General features: G+C 45.4%; 1 protein-coding gene across 1 annotated transcript in view; it reads right to left on the minus strand.

Annotated features, from left to right (window-relative positions):
• Nucleotides 1-692: 692 nt before the first annotated feature.
• The window catches only part of plekho1b (pleckstrin homology domain containing, family O member 1b), a 38986-nt gene continuing 18684 nt past the window's right edge, over nucleotides 693-20994 (minus strand). Inside the window, exons 3-6 of the mRNA XM_071396260.1 lie at nucleotides 10526-10666; nucleotides 9047-9151; nucleotides 3443-3544; nucleotides 693-3167 (exon numbers count right to left, since the gene is read on the minus strand). Of these exons, the coding sequence (XP_071252361.1) occupies nucleotides 2379-3167; nucleotides 3443-3544; nucleotides 9047-9151; nucleotides 10526-10666 (1137 nt within the window). The 3' untranslated portion in view covers nucleotides 693-2378. The remainder of the gene's footprint in view (nucleotides 3168-3442; nucleotides 3545-9046; nucleotides 9152-10525; nucleotides 10667-20994) is intronic.

Below are 20994 nucleotides of genomic sequence, written 5' to 3' on the forward strand. Positions count from 1 at the left end.
ATGTACAGTGAGTATGTACAGTGAGTATGTACAGTGCATCGGCTGTCATATCAATCTTTTCAGGATTGCACAAACGTTTTGTGTTCAGCCTCACACAAGATAGTACTTCATCCCAGATAAAACTAAATAACAACAACAATAATAGACATACTAGTAAAAATATTGTTTATGGCCTACTCAGTTAAATGTTTCCTCTTGTCTTCTTTCTAACATACCTTTCTCACCTCACCCTCATTTATGTCCATATCCAACTTCAACGTTAATGATTTTTGACTTCTGTTATTGGGTTGTGGTTGTTGGTTGAACAAACAGAGTAACACTACAATATGCAGAGTTTCCAGTTGAGCATTCTAAGAGCGTGAACATTCAAGAATGCCCCGGCCATTTTCTTCTCTAAAGCGTGCCTTAAATCATCCTACAAAAGCATTTTAAACAAATAAAAAATACAAACAATGATAACAACATAATCATAACACTGTTTTTGTCCGTCTGACAGTCCAGAGCGAACCATTTCCACAGCACTGTGCGAACACATAACATGTGTAGCTACTGACTATAAAACAAGGCGGGGTGCTCTGGAGAGGCGCACTGGATGTTTTGATTAGGCGACGCAGTCCATTGGCCGCTGCTCTCTCTCTCTCTCTCTCTCTCTCTCTCTCTCTCTCTCTCTCTCTCTCTCTCTCTCTCTCTCTCTCTCTCTCTCTCTCTCTCTCTCTCTCTCTCTCTCTCTCTCTCTCTCTCTCTCTCGTTGTGGTTGTGTGTGTTCGTGCTACGTTGCATAGCTCTCTTCTCTGTCATAAACCCTATAAGACCTTAAGTAGGACAGGGAGGTCAGAGGTCAAGCATCACTGTTAGCTAGCCGGAGGGATGCGTTCATCAACAGCATTGTTTACACACATTGTACCTTTGAGAAGCTCAGATTTTCATACAGTAGCGAGCCGAGCGACTGTCTTAGGTATCACGGCGTTGGAACTATGCAGCCTGTATGTTTCTAGAAACACTAGATTGTCGTATCAAAAATGTAGAACAGAATGAAAAGCCATATTAGACACATCTGTTCTCTCCAGTTTCCACCCACCAGTTTCATCCTCTTGTTTTACAGCCTTCCTTCATAGTGCAATTCTGTTATTATTACTATTTTAGCAAATCACTTACAAGTGGTTCCTCTCCTCAGTACTGCATCTGACCTCTATGTCATGCTTCCCACTCACACCAGACACACACAGACGCCATCCCGGCTCCATGGCTCTACAATAGCATGATATTCACCACTCACAACAGACACACACAGACGCCATCCCGGCTCCATGGCTCTACAGTAACATGATAATCACCACTCACACCAGACACACACAGACGCCATCCCGGCTCCATGGCTCTACAGTAGCATGAGAATCACCACTCATACCAGACACACACAGACGCCACCCCGGCTCCATGGCTCTACAGCAGCATGAGAATCAATGGCTGCAGTGGCAACTGGCTGAAGACAACTGGTTGTAGGCCTACAGGAAAGGAACAGCCCCTGTCCTATTAGGTACCATCTAGTAACAACACAACCCAGACAGACGTCCTCCATTTTGACTGTATCATATGGCTCATGGAACAGACAGAAACACCCTATGGAAGGCCAGTGTGTTCTGACTATGTGAACTGGTTCCCCTTGTCCCTGTGAATCATAATGGACCAGCAGAGATGAGGAGTCCACTGAGCTCCATTCCCAGAGCAGCAGAGGGAGGGAGGGAGGATGCTGTACTGTATGGTGTACGGTGGGCTGATGTTGGTTTTAGAGTGGTGGTTGTTGGGAATCTGGCTCAGACCAACCTTCCAGTGTGTTGTGTAACAGAAAAAGGAAAACATTCACATTCCCAACATGCGGGCTGGTCTGGACACCATGTTTCCCTTCCTGTAATCGGAGTCATCCTCAACCACTGTGTGTCTATCCCTGGAGAGCAAAGCCCTTCTGATTCCCCGCCCAAACCTGGCAACATCCCCTCTTTGACAACCAACGCAGAGGAAAACATTGAGATTGTGAGCAAAACCCGACACTGCAGTATCACAAGGTCTTTCAGCAGCTGGTCAGTACAGAGAGACAGGATCTCTACTGGACTCCCTGGCCAACATGTACCTCAGATCCTAGATTGGCCCCTTCGCTTTGCCCCCCACACCCTTCATCAAGCAGACATGTAAGGGCACAGTGGTTAAGCACAGGGGACGTCGTTGGGCAACTGAATGTCCTCACTTTGTCACAGAATCAATAAAGTGAAAGGACACAGAAGGAGAGAAACAGACATATTTAACACTATTGTGGCTTTGCATGTTGAGTTGTTTTTTTGCTTAGGGATTCATAGTCCAGTCTGTGTTGAGTTCTCTGACGGTCACATCATGCTCTTCCTGTAGTCAGTCTGCTTGCCGCTGTTGGAGGGTGTGAGGGGTGAGAGGGAGGCAGGGGTGGCGGGCGGGGAGTCCAGCTGACGGTAGAGCGCCCTCAGCTCCTTCACCTCCTCTAGAACATCCTTGGCCTGACCCCATGTGGACGCTGCCTCCTTCAGCAGCCTCTCTGCCTCTGCCCGGGCCCCGTCCGAGGAACCCCTGGAGCCCTTGGAACCTGGAGAGTCCTTCCCTTTCCCCTTCCCCCGCTCCACCTCCTCCCCCTTCGCCCCCTGCACCTGCATCAGCAGCTCCTGAGTTCTCTCCAGCTTCTGAGCGATTAGGTCCTGCAGCTGGCTGATGGGCGGCAGGTTGCCAGGGGGGGCAGAGGTGGCAGAGCGGGAGATGGATGTCCTGGGTTTGGTGGCCTGCGTCCCGGAGTGTGAGAGGATCTCGTCCATGGAGGCGCAGCGGCTTTTCTCAGCTGGTGTGAGCCTCTTGCCCGGCTGAGGAGTGCAGGACTTCCCCATCGGGCTCTGAAGTTGCTGTTTATCGTCCCAAGTGACCCCAGTATCGCGCGGAAGGCTCTGGGACTTCCCAGTGACCTCTGCGGGAGTCGCTAGACAGATGCTACTGATGGCACCCTCTGTTTTGGACCTGAGGCAGTCGAGCTGAGTGGATTTGTCCAGGTTGGCCCGGAAGCTCTTGTCACAGGTGTCCTGGCCGTCTGTGCTGGGGCTGTCCTCCTCCTGGATCAGGTCAAGGGTTAACATGCCGTCAGAGGTAGAAGTGGAGGCCTGGACACGGAGCAAGGAGAAACAGTCTGTTAGTGATATTAGACACAGTGAGAAACACTGAGATCAGGGTAAGGCCCATTGTGATTTAGTTAAGTTAGGAAATGAATTGGATTAAATTTATGTAAAATTCCAGTTGAAAGTAGTTTGATCATTACCATGTCCAACTGACTCATTGAATTAAAGCTCAATTGACCGAGTTGGAATTGTCTCCAACCAGCCGTTGTGGTAATAAGGAGGGCTAAGACAAGACAGGCCAGGAGAAGCAGGATACCTACCACAGCCATGATGTGTCCTCGTGTAGGCAGGCGTCGTGTGTGAGGGATCTTAGCCCTGTCCCGTGTGAGATGGGACAGAAGGTTTTCATCCTCAACCATGACCTGAAAGAAAGCAAGAAAAAAAGAAAGAGATAAAGAAAGATGAAAGAGAGAGAGAGAGAGAGAGAGAGAGAGAGAGAGAGAGAGAGAGAGAGAGAGAGAGAGAGAGAGAGAGAGAGAGAGAGAGAGAGAGAGAGAGAGAGAGAGAGAGAGAGAGAGACTTTTGTATATTATCTACCTCACTTGCTTTGGCAATGTTAATACATGTTTCCCATGCCAATAAAGCCCCTTGAATTGAATTGAATTGAGAGAGAGAGAGAGAGAGAGAGAGAGAGAGAGAGAGAGAGAGAGAGAGAGAGAGAGAGAGAGAGAGAGAGAGAGAGAGAGAGAGAGAGAGAGAGAGATAATGGAACAGTCACATGTGGAGTGAGGGGATTGACATGCTTTCACATTAGCCTGAGGGCTGTGTTTGTGTCGGAGTGGGTTGGGTAGGTTATTGATCAGTATTATCGGCCTAATCATGGATTGATCATGTACAGGCATGTGACTCACTGGGCCAAATGGGCCACAACAATTTGCATAAGGCCTTGGGAAACAGGCCGCTAACCTATAGATAACCTATAGCTAACCTATAGCTACACTGACGACCAACACGACTGCACTGTTAACTAGTGATAACACCGTCCCCACTGATGAAGTGAGTTCAGCCCTATAGATAACCTATAGCTAACCTATAGCTACACTGATGACCAACACGTCTGTACTGTCATCTAGTGATAACACCGTCTCCACTGATGAAGTGAGTTCAGCTGGAGTGTAGTTTATTCACTGGCTAGTGGGACTAAGCAACATGTAATATTTTATCCGCTGGGATTTTATGTCTAATATCAACGTCATAATTGTCAATTGGATCTGAAAGCTTCTAGCCATTCCATTATCAGGTGGAACGAGAAAAGATGGAGACCACCAGCATATGTGTGCAGTTAAGAGGTTAGCTATCCAGGCTGCATCACAACCAGCTGTGATTGAGAGTCCCATAGGGCGGTGCACAATTGGCCCAGCGTCGTCCAGGTTTGGCCGGTGTAGGCCGTCATTGTAAATAAATTCCCAGTTCTCTGCTGCCAATGACTGGAACGAATTGCAAAAATCACTGAAGCTGGATACTCATATCTCCCTCACTAACTTTAAGCATCAGCTATCAGAGCAGCTCACAGATCATTGCACCTGTACACAGCCCATCTGTAAATAGCCCATCCAACTACCTCATCCCCATATTGTTATTTTTTTGTTGTTGCTCCTTTGCACCCCAGTATCTCTACTTGCACATTCATCTTCTGCACATCTATCACTCCAGTGTTTAATTGCTAAATTGTAATTACTTCGCCACTACGGCCTATTTATTGCCTTACCTCCCTAATCTTACCTCATTTGCACACACTGTATATAGATTTTTTCTATTGTGTTATTGACTGTGCGTTTGTTTATTCCATGTGTAACTCTGTGTTGTTGTTTGTGTCGCACTGCTTTGCTTTATCTTGGCCAGGTTGCAGTTGTAAATGAGAATTTGTTCTCAACTAGCCTACCTGGTTAAATAAAGGTGAAATAAAATAAAAAATAAGAATTTGTTCTTAACTGACTTGCCTAGTTAAATAAAGGTCAAATATATATATTTTTTAAATGTCCCCTGACTCCCTGTAGAGGTTTTAGAGGGGAGGTTATGAGTTTTAGAGGGGAGATTATGGGTTTTAGAGGGGAGGTTAGAGGTTTTAGAGGGGAGGTTATGGGTTTTTAGAGGGGAGGTTAGGGGTTTTAGAGGGGAGGTTAGAGGTTTTAGAGGGGAGGTTAGAGATTTAGAGGGGAGGTTAGGGGTTTTAGAGGGGAGGTTAGGGGTTTTAGAGGGGATGTTAGAGGTTTTAGAGGGGAGGTTAGAGGTTTTAGAGGGGAGGTTAGGGGTTTTAGAGGGGAGGTTAGAGGTTTTAGAGGGGAGGTTAAGGGTTTTAGAGGGGAGGTTAGGTGTTTTAGAGGGGGGGTTAGGGGTTTTAAAGGGGAGGTTAGAGGTTTTAGAGGGGAGGTTATGGGTTTTAGAGGGGAGGTTAAGGGTTTTAGAGGGGAGGTTAGAGGTTTTAGAGGGGAGGTTATGGGTTTTAGAGGGGAGGTTAAGGGTTTTAGAGGGGAGGTTAGAGGTTTTAGAGGGGAGGTTAGAGGTTTTAGAGGGGAGATTAGAGGTTTTAGAGGGGAGGTTTGAGGTTTTAGAGGGGAGGTTAGAGGTTTTAGAGGGGAGGTTAGAGGTTTTAGAGGGGAGGTTAAAGGTTTTAGAGGGGAGGTTAGGGGTTTTGTTAGTAGGCGTGGTGGAGTCATTCCATTACAGCAAAGTGCCACTCATTCCTCAAACTTTAAGGGATTTAATTTAATTTGTTTGCCAACATTATCCATTATCCATCTCCGGTGTTTGTCAACATTATCCATCTCCGGTGTTGGACATAACACAGAGTGGGTTTAAATGGTGATTATATGATGGGTGCAACTTTTATGTTCTGCTAAACATACTGTTGTGTTATTTTGTAAGCTTGTCGCTCCACAATCATGTAATGTATGCAGTTACAGCTATGACCTGCCTTCTTTCTGACATAACAACCAATGACTAAACCCAAACTCAACCAGATTTTTTTATCCATCATCCTTTGACAAAAACCTTGGATCAGCAATTGTCCCACATCCAATTGTCAACATGTATCTAGTTCATCTATTGTAAGACAATATTCTGAAGTCAATCTAGTATTTCTATGTGATACAGCCGACCAGGAGGAATCCACAGATTGAATAGAGTTTTTGAGGATGTTTTAAAACGCCATCCAATCATGTGACTGTCTTGTCAGGGTACTGTGTTCAGTAGAAGTGCCCCTGAACAAGGCAGTTAACCCACTGTTCCTAGGCCGTCATTGTAAATAACAATTTGTTCTTAACTGATTTGCCGAGTTAAATAAAGGTTAAATAAAAATAAAAATAAGGGTGTATTTAAGGGCACTATGTTCGCTATTATACACATACATTATGTGTATACAACACTTTCAACCAATGTTGCATTGCAATTCAATGCAGGTTTATCAACATAGATCTACAGTACGTGTGTACCATCATGTAGGACTCCACCTGTGATAACCCTACAGTTGAGAGCAATGAAACCCCATCCTGGTGGAAGAGTGAATCCCGTCTCTGATGTCATCAGGCTATTCAGCAGCAGAGACACTGGAGCCCTGGAGGTAACTGATATCTCTCACAGTGCTGGTGCTGTTGTTCCGAGTCCATTTGTCCTCTAAATGGATTTTAGTTTATGTGAAAGTAGCTCAATGTTGTATTCGTTCTGTTTCTTTAACAGTGATGTCATGGATTTGGATAGTCATTGTGAGAGTGCTTCTGCTTCTCCCATCTATAGCTGTGTGATAGGGACCTGTACAGTTTGGGCCATCTATAGCTGTGTGATAGGGACCTGTACAGTTTGGGCCATCTATAGCTGTGTGATAGGGACCTGTACAGTTTGGGCCATCTATAACTGTCTGATAGGGACCTGTACAGTTTGGGCCATCTATAGCTGTGTGATAGGGACCTGTACAGTTTGGGCCATCTATAGCTGTGTGATAGGGACCTGTACAGTTTGGGCCATCTATAGCTGTGTGATAGGGACCTGTACAGTTCGGGCCATCTATAGCTGTGTGATAGGGACCTGTACAGTTTGGGCCATCTATAGCTGTGTGATAGGGACCTGTACAGTTTGGGCCATCTATAGCTGTGTGATAGGGACCTGTACAGTTTGGGCCATCTATAGCTGTGTGATAGGGACCTGTACAGTTCGGGCCATCTATAGCTGTGTGATAGGGACCTGTACAGTTTGGGCCATCTATAGCTGTGTGATAGGGACCTGTACAGTTCGGGCCATCTATAGCTGTGTGATAGGGACCTGTACAGTTCGGGCCATCTATAGCTGTGTGATAGGGACCTGTACAGTTTGGGCCATCTATAGCTGTGTGATAGGGACCTGTACAGTTCGGGCCATCTATAGCTGTGTGATAGGGACCTGTACAGTTTGGGCCATCTATAGCTGTGTGATAGGGACCTGTACAGTTTGGGCCATCTATAGCTGTGTGATAGGGACCTGTACAGTTCGGGCCATCTATAGCTGTGTGATAGGGACCTGTACAGTTTGGGCCATCTATAGCTGTGTGATAGGGACCTGTACAGTTCGGGCCATCTATAGCTGTGTGATAGGGACCTGTACAGTTTGGGCCATCTATAGCTGTGTGATAGGGACCTGTACAGTTCGGGCCATCTATAGCTGTGTGATAGGGACCTGTACAGTTTGGGCCATCTATAGCTGTGTGATAGGGACCTGTACAGTTTGGGCCATCTATAGCTGTGTGATAGGGACCTGTACAGTTTGGGCCATCTATAGCTGTGTGATAGAGACCTGTACAGTTCGGGCCATCTATAGCTGTGTGATAGGGACCTGTACAGTTTGGGCCATCTATAGCTGTGTGATAGGGACCTGTACAGTTCGGGCCATCTATAGCTGTGTGATAGGGACCTGTACAGTTTGGGCCATCTATAGCTGTGTGATAGGGACCTGTACAGTTCGGGCCATCTATAGCTGTGTGATAGGGACCTGTACAGTTCGGGCCATCTATAGCTGTGTGATAGGGACCTGTACAGTTTGGGCCATCTATAGCTGTGTGATAGGGACCTGTACAGTTTGGGCCATCTATAGCTGTGTGATAGGGACCTGTACAGTTTGGGCCATCTATAGCTGTGTGATAGGGACCTGTACAGTTTGGGCCATCTATAGCTGTGTGATAGGGTGCGTGTGTGTGTGTGCATGCGTGTGCTTTCGTGCATCAGTGTGTGTGTGCATGTGTCCATCCATGTGTGTGTGTTTGTGAATTATGTCAAATGTGTGTGTTGTGGCCTTATATAAGGGTGGTGTTGACACGATGCGTTAAATGCATAAAAGCTCAGTGTGTGTGTGTGTGAATGTATATGTGTGTTTTAGTGTGTGTCCATGTTATTTCACATCAAGCTGCTCCCCTACCGTCTGTCTATTGATATCATCAGGGCGATTGACCTGCGGTGAGAAGGAGGGATGAAGGATCCATCCCATCATCCCCAAACAGAGAGGGAATCCTTTGATCAGCAGCCTCAGCTAGAAGACTGTCACATCTGTCACCACCTGTCTCTCTTCTTTATAGAGGTCATTTCATCTACACTACACTAGACTGAAACCCAGAAAATGCCCTCATCAGGAAACCAGTTTAAGATAGAATGTAAGATACTATAACAGGTCCCTCTATTTCTGAAGCACTTTATACATGTCAACATGCTGTGGGAGTTTAGTGTCGGGTCATGAGGGTGTGTGTGAATGAGGGGCGGGTCAATGGATTCCATTCCTCAAAAGTGCATTCAGTAAGATATCCTCTTGCAATTGGCCATGTGACAGATGAAGTGTTGTTTATAAGAGAGAGAGAGAGAGAGGAAGATGAGAAGCAGAGTGGAGGTGCACCGAGGGGGGTGTCTCACCTCATCCAGGATGCTGTTCTTGGATCTGGTGATTGCTCCATTTAAGGCGTTTATCCAGGACTCCTTCTCCTCTGGACTAACAGCCAGGAACACCAGGTTAGGGACCTGACAGACACAAACGAGAGAGAGAGTGGGAATGTAAGAAGCCAGGGCCTTGCACAATATTGTGTAACTGAGCATGAAGGGAGTGTTGAAAATCCTAACATGCATAGTTCTCAGTCAACCATCTGTAAGGGATACCTTTCATATAGGTACCATTCCAGAAACCCATATCACTCACGCACACATTCACACACAGATATGACCATATGGAGCTCTTTCTCCCACTGAGGCTACAGGAAACTGCAGCTGTGTGGAGACTCTGAGAATCTCTCTCAGTCTGTGTCTGTCTGTGTGCTGAAACACAAGCTTCCTGACCTGACAACCCAACATGATACCCTATCCTCCTGCTGCTCTGGGGGTTCTGGGAGAGCCTGCAGATGGTGTATGTGTGCGTGTGTGTGCGTGTGTGTGCGCCACTTTGTGAGTGCATGTGTGTGTTAGGGATGGGTATGAGTAATGGAGTACTGGAACGGAAGTCAATGCATGACCTTTAACCAGAGATTACATTTGTGTCAATTACTGTAAAACTATTTGGTGGATTGTGCTTTGTGGCTGCCTGAACAGGACTTGGAGACCATGTTAGTGTTCCATTTGTATATGTGCATTTGCAGGGCACAACAGAAAAGAAACCAAGCCAAGGGTCATACATGTTATGTCTATAGATAAATGGACACATCTTTTTTCCAGCGGGGGTCTTGTGTTCTACATATTATTTAAAAAACGGATTTGAATACTCAAACATTAAAAAAAACGTCAAATGCCCCCCCCTCCCTAGTGTGTGTAGGGGTCATGGGGGAATCACTGCCTCACCAGAAGAGCCTTTCCATGTTTCAAAGGTGAATTGGACTGGCAAACTGTCAGATTTCAAATGGTCTACAAGCATTGGGAATTTGACACTTTCACTCTGTTTCTCAAGTTAGTCTGTCCATCAGCGTTGGTGATCATATACTGGATGTAGGAGTTGGAGGTGTGGCGAGTCTGGAACACAATGTCCCTGTGAAAGGGAGGGAACAGAAGGAAGGAGGGAGGGAACAGAGGGAGGGAGGACAGTGTCTCTGGGCAGAGACAGAGGTGGGAGGAGCTAAGTAGAGTCAAAGGGGATCATGGCTAATGACTAAGGACAGGGTGTACAGGGTGGTGGCCCGGTCTGGCGAACCGGGTCAGGTGAGTGTCAATCAGCCTGTCAATCAATCTGGCTGCTGTAACTGATCTGACTATGTTAATGTCTGGCTACAGCACCGTGAAACTCATCTCAACATTGTGTTTAAGATGTAAGTATTGATTGTGTTGCTATTGTGGTAGAGTACTTTGAGGTACAGGTTTGCTCTTTCCAAGGTTCTAGATCTGGGTTCTTGTGGACACTTCCTGTGGACCCACCGTGTTGCCTGGGGTTCTGGAGCGCAGCAGGGTGAACTTGCTGTGGTTCTTCTTGCTGCGACTCTTGGCCTTGCGGAGCTCCTCAGAACGCTCGTAATCCGTCAGGTCAACCACCTCCTGGATCTTCTTCTCATCCTTCACCTGCAGATAGACACAATGGACAGATGTTTCAGATGTTGCAGATAGACACAATGGACAGATGTTTCAGATGTTTCAGATAGACACAATGGACAGATGTTTTAGAGAGACACAATGGACAGATGTTTCAGATAGACACAATAGACAGATGTTTCAGGTAGACACAATAGAAAGATGTTTCAGATAGACACAATAGAAGATGTTTCAGATAGACACAATAGACAGATGTTTCAGATAGACACAATGGACAGATTGAGATGTTTCAGATAGACACAGTAGACAGATTGAGATGTTTCAGATAGACATAGTAGATAGATGGAGATGTTTCAGATAGACACAGTAGATAGATGGAGATGTTTCAGATAGACACAGTAGATAGATGGAGATGTTTCAGATAGACACAGTAGATAGATGGAGATGTTTCAGATAGACACAGTAGATAGATGGAGATGTTTCAGATAGACATAGTAGATAGATGGAGATGTTTCAGATAGACACAGTAGATAGATGGAGATGTTTCAGATAGACACAGTAGATAGATGGAGATGTTTCAGATAGACACAGTAGATAGATGGAGATGTTTCAGATAGACACAGTAGATAGATGGAGATGTTTCAGATAGACACAGTAGATAGATGGAGATGTTTCAGATAGACACAGTAGATAGATGGAGATGTTTCAGATAGACACAGTAGATAGATGGAGATGTTTCAGATAGACACAGTAGATAGATGGAGATGTTTCAGATAGACACAGTAGATAGATGGAGATGTTTCAGATAGACACAGTAGATAGATGGAGATGTTTCAGATAGACACAGTAGATAGATGGAGATGTTTCAGATAGACACAGTAGATAGATGGAGATGTTTCAGATAGACACAGTAGATAGATGGAGATGTTTCAGATAGACACAGTAGATAGATGGAGATGTTTCAGATAGACACAGTAGATAGATGGAAATGTTTCAGATAGACACAGTAGATAGATGGAGATGTTGAACAGAAAGCTAAGACTCCAATACAGACGTCAACTTCAACAGAATGAACTGTATGAACTGTAATAGTGTATTCTGTGTCCCTGAAAACTGTGAGAGAGATAAAGGACGTCTCCCATGTGATGTGTGAGGCTGTATGGTGTAAAGGCGGAGCTAGCAGGCACGAAGTCACTAAAATAGAAACAAAGGCAGTCATCCAATAACGCTGCAGGGTGCAGATAGGGCAGGAGGCCATCAATTCTTGAAGGACACAACCGGTCCGGAACATGCTGGACTAATCACAACGTGCACAATAAGCCCCAACCCTCAACCCTTCCTAGACACAAACTCCCCCCTGTTCCGTGTTGTTAATAACTTGTGTTATTAATCTGACGTCCCCCGCCCCCACCCCACCACCAAACACATCCCAGGACAAAGGCAATAGACTGAACAGGCAGCACCCAGTGACAACACAACAGCTAATTGGATTAAGGTCAGACACGGCTTTGTGTCTGTCCACAACAATGCTTAAACCACATCAGGAGACCACTTTTGAGGTCTGGGAAAAATTTGAGAAGATTAGATTTTGGATTATAGTTACCCTTTAATTCAAGTGTACACCTAGCAAGATTCTGTTGTTTAGCATGTTTTTGTAGCCACATATGATGGTAGAGTTTGCTAAACAAATACCCACTGGATTTATGAAAATAATAATTATATCATTCTGTCAGGTCAGCATAGGCTACTTTGTAGTTAACATTTAATTGAGAAGTTTTTTGGGAAAGCCTTTCCATCTACCAGAAGACTGTTTTCATTAGCATCATCGCTAACCGCTACACAAAGAGGTAGATGTGCTCACCTCACATACACAGACAGGGGGATTTCTCGTTGCCTATTCAGGAAGTTGCAGGAAATATGAATCACTGATGCAGTCTGTTAATGTCTTATGATAAACTTGGGCAAATGTAATTGATATCCTACTAAGTTCAATAAATGTTTGAACATCGTTGAATTATGGTTAAATGTCTGGATTCCGTGATTCCGTCCACGTTCTCCGCATCACAGATTTTATATGGCCCTAGGTTTGTAAGAGGTCACCAGTAAAGTGTCACCATCTTAACCCTCCCCAGGTGGCATGGTGGCAATGTGAGTTCAGGTCCGGGGCAGCCAGTTGCCACATGGGCACAGCTGTGAGCCTATGACACAACCCCCACGGGACCGTCTATCATGGGACAGTGTGATGACATGACAGCCATCCACCCCATAAAGTTAAACGTTTTATTGGGTGTACAAAAGACTAAATTTAAATATTGTTAAACTTTGGTACATAAAGGTGCCTCAGTGAGTCAACATACCGCTCGCTGCCTCTCGTGATTTCAGTTTTCTGAACCTTGGTGGAGCCATACACACTCCTTACAACAGGGTTTCCCAAACTCGGTCCTGGGGACCCCCAGAGGTGCACCTTTTGGTTTTTGCCCTAACACTACACAGCTGATTGATGATCAAATGATCAACTAATCATCAAGCTTTGATCATTTGAATCAGATGTAGTGTTAGGGGCATGGTGGATAGACAGTGTGGTGGGTAGACAGTATGGTGGATAGTGTGGTGGATATACAGTATGGTGGATAGACAGTGTGGTGGATAGACAGTGTGGTGGGTAGACAGTGTGGTGGATAGACAGTGTGGTGGATAGACAGTATGGTGGGTAGACAGTGTGGTGGATAGACAGTGTGGTGAATAGACAGTATGGTGGATAGACAGTGTGGTGGGTAGTATGGTGGATAGACAGTATGGTGGATAGACAGTATGGTGGATAGACAGTATGGTGGGTAGACAGTGTGGTGGATAGACAGTGTGGTGAATAGACAGTATGGTGGATAGACAGTGTGGTGGGTAGTATGGTGGATAGACAGTATGGTGGATAGACAGTATGGTGGATAGACAGTATGGTGGATAGACAGTGTGGTGAATAGACAGTATGGTGGATAGACAGTATGGTGGATAGACAGTGTGGTGGGTAGACAGTGTGGTGGATAGACAGTGTGGTGAATAGACAGTATGGTGGATAGACAGTGTGGTGGATAGACAGTATGGTGAATAGACAGTGTGGTGAATAGACAGTGTGGTGGATAGACAGTATGGTGGATAGACAGTATCGTGCATACAGTCTGTGGTTATCAGTCCCAGACACTGTCACAGAGAAAGAGGAAGACAGACTCAAGTCTGGCTTTGTGGCTTCGGGTCCCGAGAACCGAGTTTGAGAAACGCTGCCGTAGAACAATCAAAAGGCCTGTTTGCATTGAGACAAGGCAGATATCTGTTAGTTATCTAGCTGGTAAGCTAATGGTCAGACAGCCAGTCAGGAAAAATATGAATACATGTATTTAGAAAATGGGTTTATAAGAATACTTATTTGTGCTTTCAGACAGGTATAACAATTCAAAAACAGAAATGGTTATTGCATAAACATGATACATTTGGGTGATTTAAAGTGTTTACAAAGGATTAGATTTCAGCTATACGGCACCGCTGTTGGGAGATGTGTTGTGGCCCTGGGTGGGTGGGTGAGTTGGGCTGTGGGTTTAGGATTGAAAGAGTAGATGGCACCCGACAGAAGGTTTTGGGAGATATCATAACCCTCGGCCAACCCCCTCCCTCCCAACACATGTCCCCCTCAGCGCTGACACTCACTTTGGTTTTAATCCCCCCCCTCCACACACACTTTGTCACTCCTCATCAGTCATCAGGGAGGGGGGATCCTGAGCCAATGTGATGTTGGAGCTCAGAGCCACAAAGCCAGACTTGAGTCTGTCTTCCTCTTTCTCTGTGACAGTGTCTGGGACTGATAACCACAGACTGTATGCATGATACTGTCTATCCACCACACTGTCTACCCACCACACTGTCTATCTACCACACTGTCTACCCACCACACTGTCTATCTACCACACTGTCTATTCACCACACTGTCTATCCACCACACTGTCTACCCACCACACTGTCTATCTACCACACTGTCTATTCACCACACTGTCTATCCACCACACTGTCTATTCACCACACTGTCTATCTACCACACTGTCTATTCACCACACTGTCTATCCACCACACTGTCTATCCACCATAATGTCTATTCACCATACTGTCTATCCAGCATACTGTCTATCCACCATACTGTCTATCCACCACACTGTCTATCCAGCATACTGTCTATCCACCATACTGTCTATCCACCATACTGTCTACCCACCACACTGTCTATCCACCATATTGTCTATCCACCACACTGTCTATCCACCATACTGTCTATCTACCACACTGCCTATCCACCATACTGTCTATCCACCATACTGTCTATCCACCATACTGTCTATCCACCACATTGTCTATCCACCACATTGTCTATCCACCACACTGTCTATCCACCATACTGTCTATCCACCATACTGTCTATCCACCATACTGTCTATCCACCACATTGTCTATCCACCACATTGTCTATCCACCATACTGTCTATCCACCACACTATCCACCATACTGTCTATCCACCATACTGTCTATCCACCACACTGTCTATCCACCACACTGTCTATCCACCACACTGTCTATCCACCATACTGTCTATCCACCACACTATCCACCATACTGTCTATCCACCATACTGTCTATCCACCACACTGTCTATCCACCATACTGTCTATCCACCATACTGTCTATCCACCATACTGTCTATCCACCACACTATCCACCATACTGTCTATCCACCATACTGTCTATCCAGCATACTGTCTATCCACCACACTGTCTATCCACCATACTGTATATCCACCATACTGTCTATCCACCATACTGTCTATCCACCATACTGTCTATCCACCACACTATCCACCATACTGTCTATCCACCATACTGTCTATCCACCACACTGTCTATCCACCATACTGTCTATCCACCATACTGTCTATCCACCATACTGTCTATCCACCACACTATCCACCATACTGTCTATCCAGCATACTGTCTATCCAGCATACTGTCTATCCACCATACTGTCTATCCACCACACTGTCTATCCACCACACTGTCTATCCACCATACTGTCTATCCACCATACTGTCTATCCACCACATTGTCTATCCACCATACTGTCTATCCACCATACTGTCTATCCAGCATACTGTCTATCCACCATACTGTCTATCCACCACACTGTCTATCCACCACACTGTCTATCCACCATACTGTCTATCCACCATACTGTCTATCCACCATACTGTCTATCCACCACATTGTCTATCCACCACATTGTCTATCCACCATACTGTCTATCCATCACACTATCCACCATACTGTCTATCCACCATACTGTCTATCCACCATACTGTCTATCCACCCTGTCTATCCACCATACTGTCTATCCACCACACTATCCACCATACTGTCTATCCACCATACTGTCTATCCACCACACTGTCTATCCACCATACTGTCTATCCACCATACTGTCTATCCACCATACTGTCTATCCACCACACTATCCACCATACTGTCTATCCACCATACTGTCTATCCAGCATACTGTCTATCCACCACACTGTCTATCCACCATACTGTCTATCCACCACACTATCCACCATACTGTCTATCCACCACACTGTCTATCCACCATACTGTCTATCCACCATACTGTCTATCCACCATACTGTCTATCCACCACATTGTCTATCCACCACATTGTCTATCCACCATACTGTCTATCCATCACACTATCCACCATACTGTCTATCCACCATACTGTCTATCCACCATACTGTCTATCCACCCTGTCTATCCACCATACTGTCTATCCACCACACTATCCACCATACTGTCTATCCACCATACTGTCTATCCACCACACTGTCTATCCACCATACTGTCTATCCACCATACTGTCTATCCACCATACTGTCTATCCACCACACTATCCACCATACTGTCTATCCACCATACTGTCTATCCAGCATACTGTCTATCCACCACACTGTCTATCCACCATACTGTCTATCCACCACACTATCCACCATACTGTCTATCCACCAAACTGTCTATCCACCACACTGTCTATCCACCATACTGTCTATCCACCATACTGTCTATCCACCATACTGTCTATCCACCACACTATCCACCATACTGTCTATCCACCATACTGTCTATCCACCACACTGTCTATCCACCACACTGTCTATCCACCATACTGTCTATCCACCATACTGTCTATCCACCACATTGTCTATCCACCACATTGTCTATCCACCACACTGTCTATCCACCACACTGTCTATCCACCACACTGTCTATCCACCATACTGTATATCCACCATACTGTCTATCCACCATACTGTCTATCCACCACACTGTCTATTCACAGACACCAGTTCTTTCCTCTCTCTTCTGCTGATGAAAAAGCAAATCTTGTCACATTCATTCTGACACCTTTAAGTCACAGGTCTCTGGGGAAGTCTCACATCAAGCTATGATGATGACCATGTCACCTTGTCATCTTCTATGACTTCCTGTGGTTGAGTGGAGAGACACCCTGTACTGTCCACTGTATGATTTCAGTAGGGAGAAGACCAGAATTGGTGTGACCGTGCTATGCCTCAAACATCACCCTGGTTGGTTTACTGTCAGAAAGCCTCTCTCTCAATTGGTTCCCAGCGCACAGCAGGACCTGCGCTGACGTCACTTGACCCCTCAGCACAACTAGGCCCTCGCTAAGTGGCAATCAATTTCCATTAGTGGAGCAGGATAGAGACTGACCAAACTGTGCAGAAGCTGTAGGACACACGCATGGCTGGATGCATGCCTGGCCTGGGAGACAGCAGGACAGGATAGGTAGCAGGGCAATGCCAACGCTAGTCCAGTCAACTTTGACTCTACGCTCTTCTTCCCTCTCAGAGGTGCCTCCAGAACGCAGTGGTCAGGCCAACATTGTCACTCTTCTTAGAACTCAAAGGCAGCATATTGCAAGTCAGCAATGTCTGAACCTTCTGGATAGAATGGGAGAGAGGAGGGAGTGTCACATAATACTGGTTCAGTTAGGTTTAGTGGTCAGGACAGGATATATATTAATACCGTTTCAGATGGGTTTAGTGGTCAGGACAGGAGATATATTAATACTGTTTCAGATGGGTTTAGTGGTCAGGACAGGATATATATTAATACCGTTTCAGTAGGGTTTAGTGGTCAGGACAGGATATATATTAATACTGTTTCAGTTGGGTTTAGTGGTCAGGACAGGATATATATTAATACTGTTTCAGTTGGGTTTAGTGGTCAGGACAGGAGATATATTAATACTGTTTCAGTTGGGTTTAGTGGTCAGGGCAGGATATATATTAATACCGTTTCAGTAGGGTTTAGTGGTCAGGGCAGGAGATACCTGTATTTTAATACTGTTTCAGATGGGTTTAGTGGTCAGGACAGGAGATATATTAATACTGGTTCAGATGGGTTTAGTGGTCAGGACAGGAGATATATTAATACTGGTTCAGATGGGTTTAGTGGTCAGGACAGGAGATATATTAATACTGTTTCAGTTGGGTTTAGTGGTCAGGACAGGAGATACCTGTATATTAATACTGTTTCAGATGGGTTTAGTGGTCAGGACAGGAGATATATTAATACTGGTTCAGATGGGTTTAGTGGTCAGGGCAGGAGATATATTAATACTGTTTCAGTTGGGTTTAGTGGTCAGGGCAGGAGATACCTGTATATTAATACTGTTTCAGATGGGTTTAGTGGTCAGGACAGGAGATACCTGTATATTAATACTGTTTCAGTTGGGTTTAGTGGTCAGGGCAGGAGATACCTGTATATTAATACTGTTTCAGTTGGGTTTAGTGGTCAGGACAGGAGATATATTAATACTGTTTCAGATGGGTTTAGTGGTCAGGACAGGAGATACATGTATATTAATACTGTTTCAGATGGGTTTAGTGGTCAGGACAGGAGATATATTAATACTGTTTCAGCTGGGTTTAGGGGTCAGGGCAGGAGGAGACTCGTTGAGGCTAGGTGACCTCGGCTAGTGTCAAGACAGACCAGGGTATCCTCTGAGGAGAAGCCTATCTGATGTAGCCTCAACAGAGCCAGAACCTGAGCCGGACTCTGCTCACATGACGTGTCACAAGTAGGTGATAACCGAACAGTGTGTTTGTTAAGCTTGGAGCCCATATCTTTTCGCCAAGGAACATGGAGAACACATAGTCCCCCCGTCAAGCTTGGTTTGGACTCTTTTGTGAAGGAGGCCCTATTTCAAGACCAGCCATTAAAGTCCAGAGGTGGAAAAACAACAAAGCACTGTGTTCGGTGGCCCTGATACCTAGGAAGAAACGGATCTCAAAACGCCATCTTGTCCGGCTTTGTTGGAGGCTCGTTGTAGCATTCAGCTATTCCAAGGCTTGGCCCTGGCTATACATAGACCTTCAACAAGAAACCCAAGTGCTCGCCACACAAAAGATGCCGGTGCTAATTTTGGCTGAGGACGTGCTGTGCCGACAAAACTACGGGGGACATTTTCCGTTGCGGATTGGGGGGGTGTGGTGAATAATTAACAGCTCTTATGTATTGCATTGAGATTAAAGTAAGGGCATCCCTTTTCAAGGTAACACTTTCCAAAAGGATGAGGCCCCTCCAAAATATCCCCCAATGATACTGATGAATAAAAACAGCATATTGTGGATCTCTCTCCTACCACTCATGATCATATATGATACATGTTTTCCAGTGGTATAAAGTATATCTGTGAGGTCACAAGCAGGCCTGAAACACATCAGATTATGTATCATGTAACCACTAATCACCATCCCCAGTTTCACCAAAGTGCAGCCAATACCCTATAATCACTCATAGGGTGAGTTCCCTTCAGGTTAAAGGGCCAGTGCTTGGGTTGAAAAAACTGAATTCCCTGCATCTTGACTGTACATGATGGAATCATGCATTTTCCCTCTGTGTATTTACAAGTATTATTCCACATAATATATAACAATATATGCCACGTAGCAGAAGCTTTTATCCAGAGTGACTTACAGATGGCCCCAAGAAGGGAACCCACTCGCCTGGTGTTACAAGCTACTGATAGAGTTACAGAGGATCACCTCATGGTACTGGGTGGAGGTGGAGCCTATGAGGCTAGCCCTGTAATTGGTGCATTCATCTCCCCAGGGGAACATTATAGTTCCCTGTATAGGTGTTGTATTTTTTATATTCTAATCCCAGGAGTATCCTGACTAATCCCAGGAGTATCCTGACTAATCCCAAGAGTATCCTGACTAATCCCAGGAGTATCCTGACTAATCCCAGGAGTTTCCTGACTTCAACCAACACTTGATGCAAGACTAATCTTGACTGAGACAGTGATCAATCGAGGATGATGACAGTGACGATGTGCATTCATGGTATAATCGCCTCTAAAAAGTAGGGACCCTTTAAGCTCTCTGGCCCAGTGTCTATGTAAATCATGGTTTATGAGGACACATACAGTGGGGAGAACAAGTATTTGATACACTGCCGATTTTGCAGGTTTTCCTACTTACAAAGCATGTAGAGGTCTGTCATTTTTATCATAGGTACACTTCAACTATGAGAGACGGAATCTAAAACAAAAATCCAGAAAATCACATTGTATGATTTTTAAGTAATTAATTTGCATTTTATTGCATGACATAAGTATTTGATACATCAGAAAAGCAGAACTTAATATTTGGTACAGAAACCTTTGTTTGCAATTACAGAGATCATACGTTTCCTGTAGTTCTTGACTAGGTTTGCACACACTGCAGCAGGGATTTTGGCCCACTCCTCCCTACAGATCTTCTCCAGATCCTTCAGGTTTCGGGGCTGTCGCTGGGCAATACGGACTTTCAGCTCCCTCCAAAGATTTTCTATTGGGTTCAGGTCTGGAGACTGGCTAGGCCACTCCAGGACCTTGAGATGCTTCTTACGGAGCCACTCCTTAGTTGCCATGGCTGTGTGCTTCGTGTCGTTGTCATGCTGGAAGACCCAGCCACGACCCATCTTCAATGCTCTTACTGAGGGAAGGAGGTTGTTGGCCAAGATCTCGCGATACATGGCCCCATCCATCCTCCCCTCAATACGGTGCAGTCGTCCTGTCCCCTTTGCAGAAAAGCATCCCCAAAGAATGATGTTTCCACCTCCATGCTTCACGGTTGGGATGGTGTTCTTGGGGTTGTACTCATACTTCTTCTTCCTCCAAACACGGCGAGTGGAGTTAGACCAAAAAGCTCTATTTTTGTCTCATCAGACCACATGACCTTCTCCCATTCCTCCTCTGGATCATCCAGAT

This window comes from Salvelinus alpinus, chromosome 4 (assembly GCF_045679555.1).
Source record: "Salvelinus alpinus chromosome 4, SLU_Salpinus.1, whole genome shotgun sequence".
Lineage (NCBI taxonomy): Eukaryota > Metazoa > Chordata > Actinopteri > Salmoniformes > Salmonidae > Salvelinus > Salvelinus alpinus.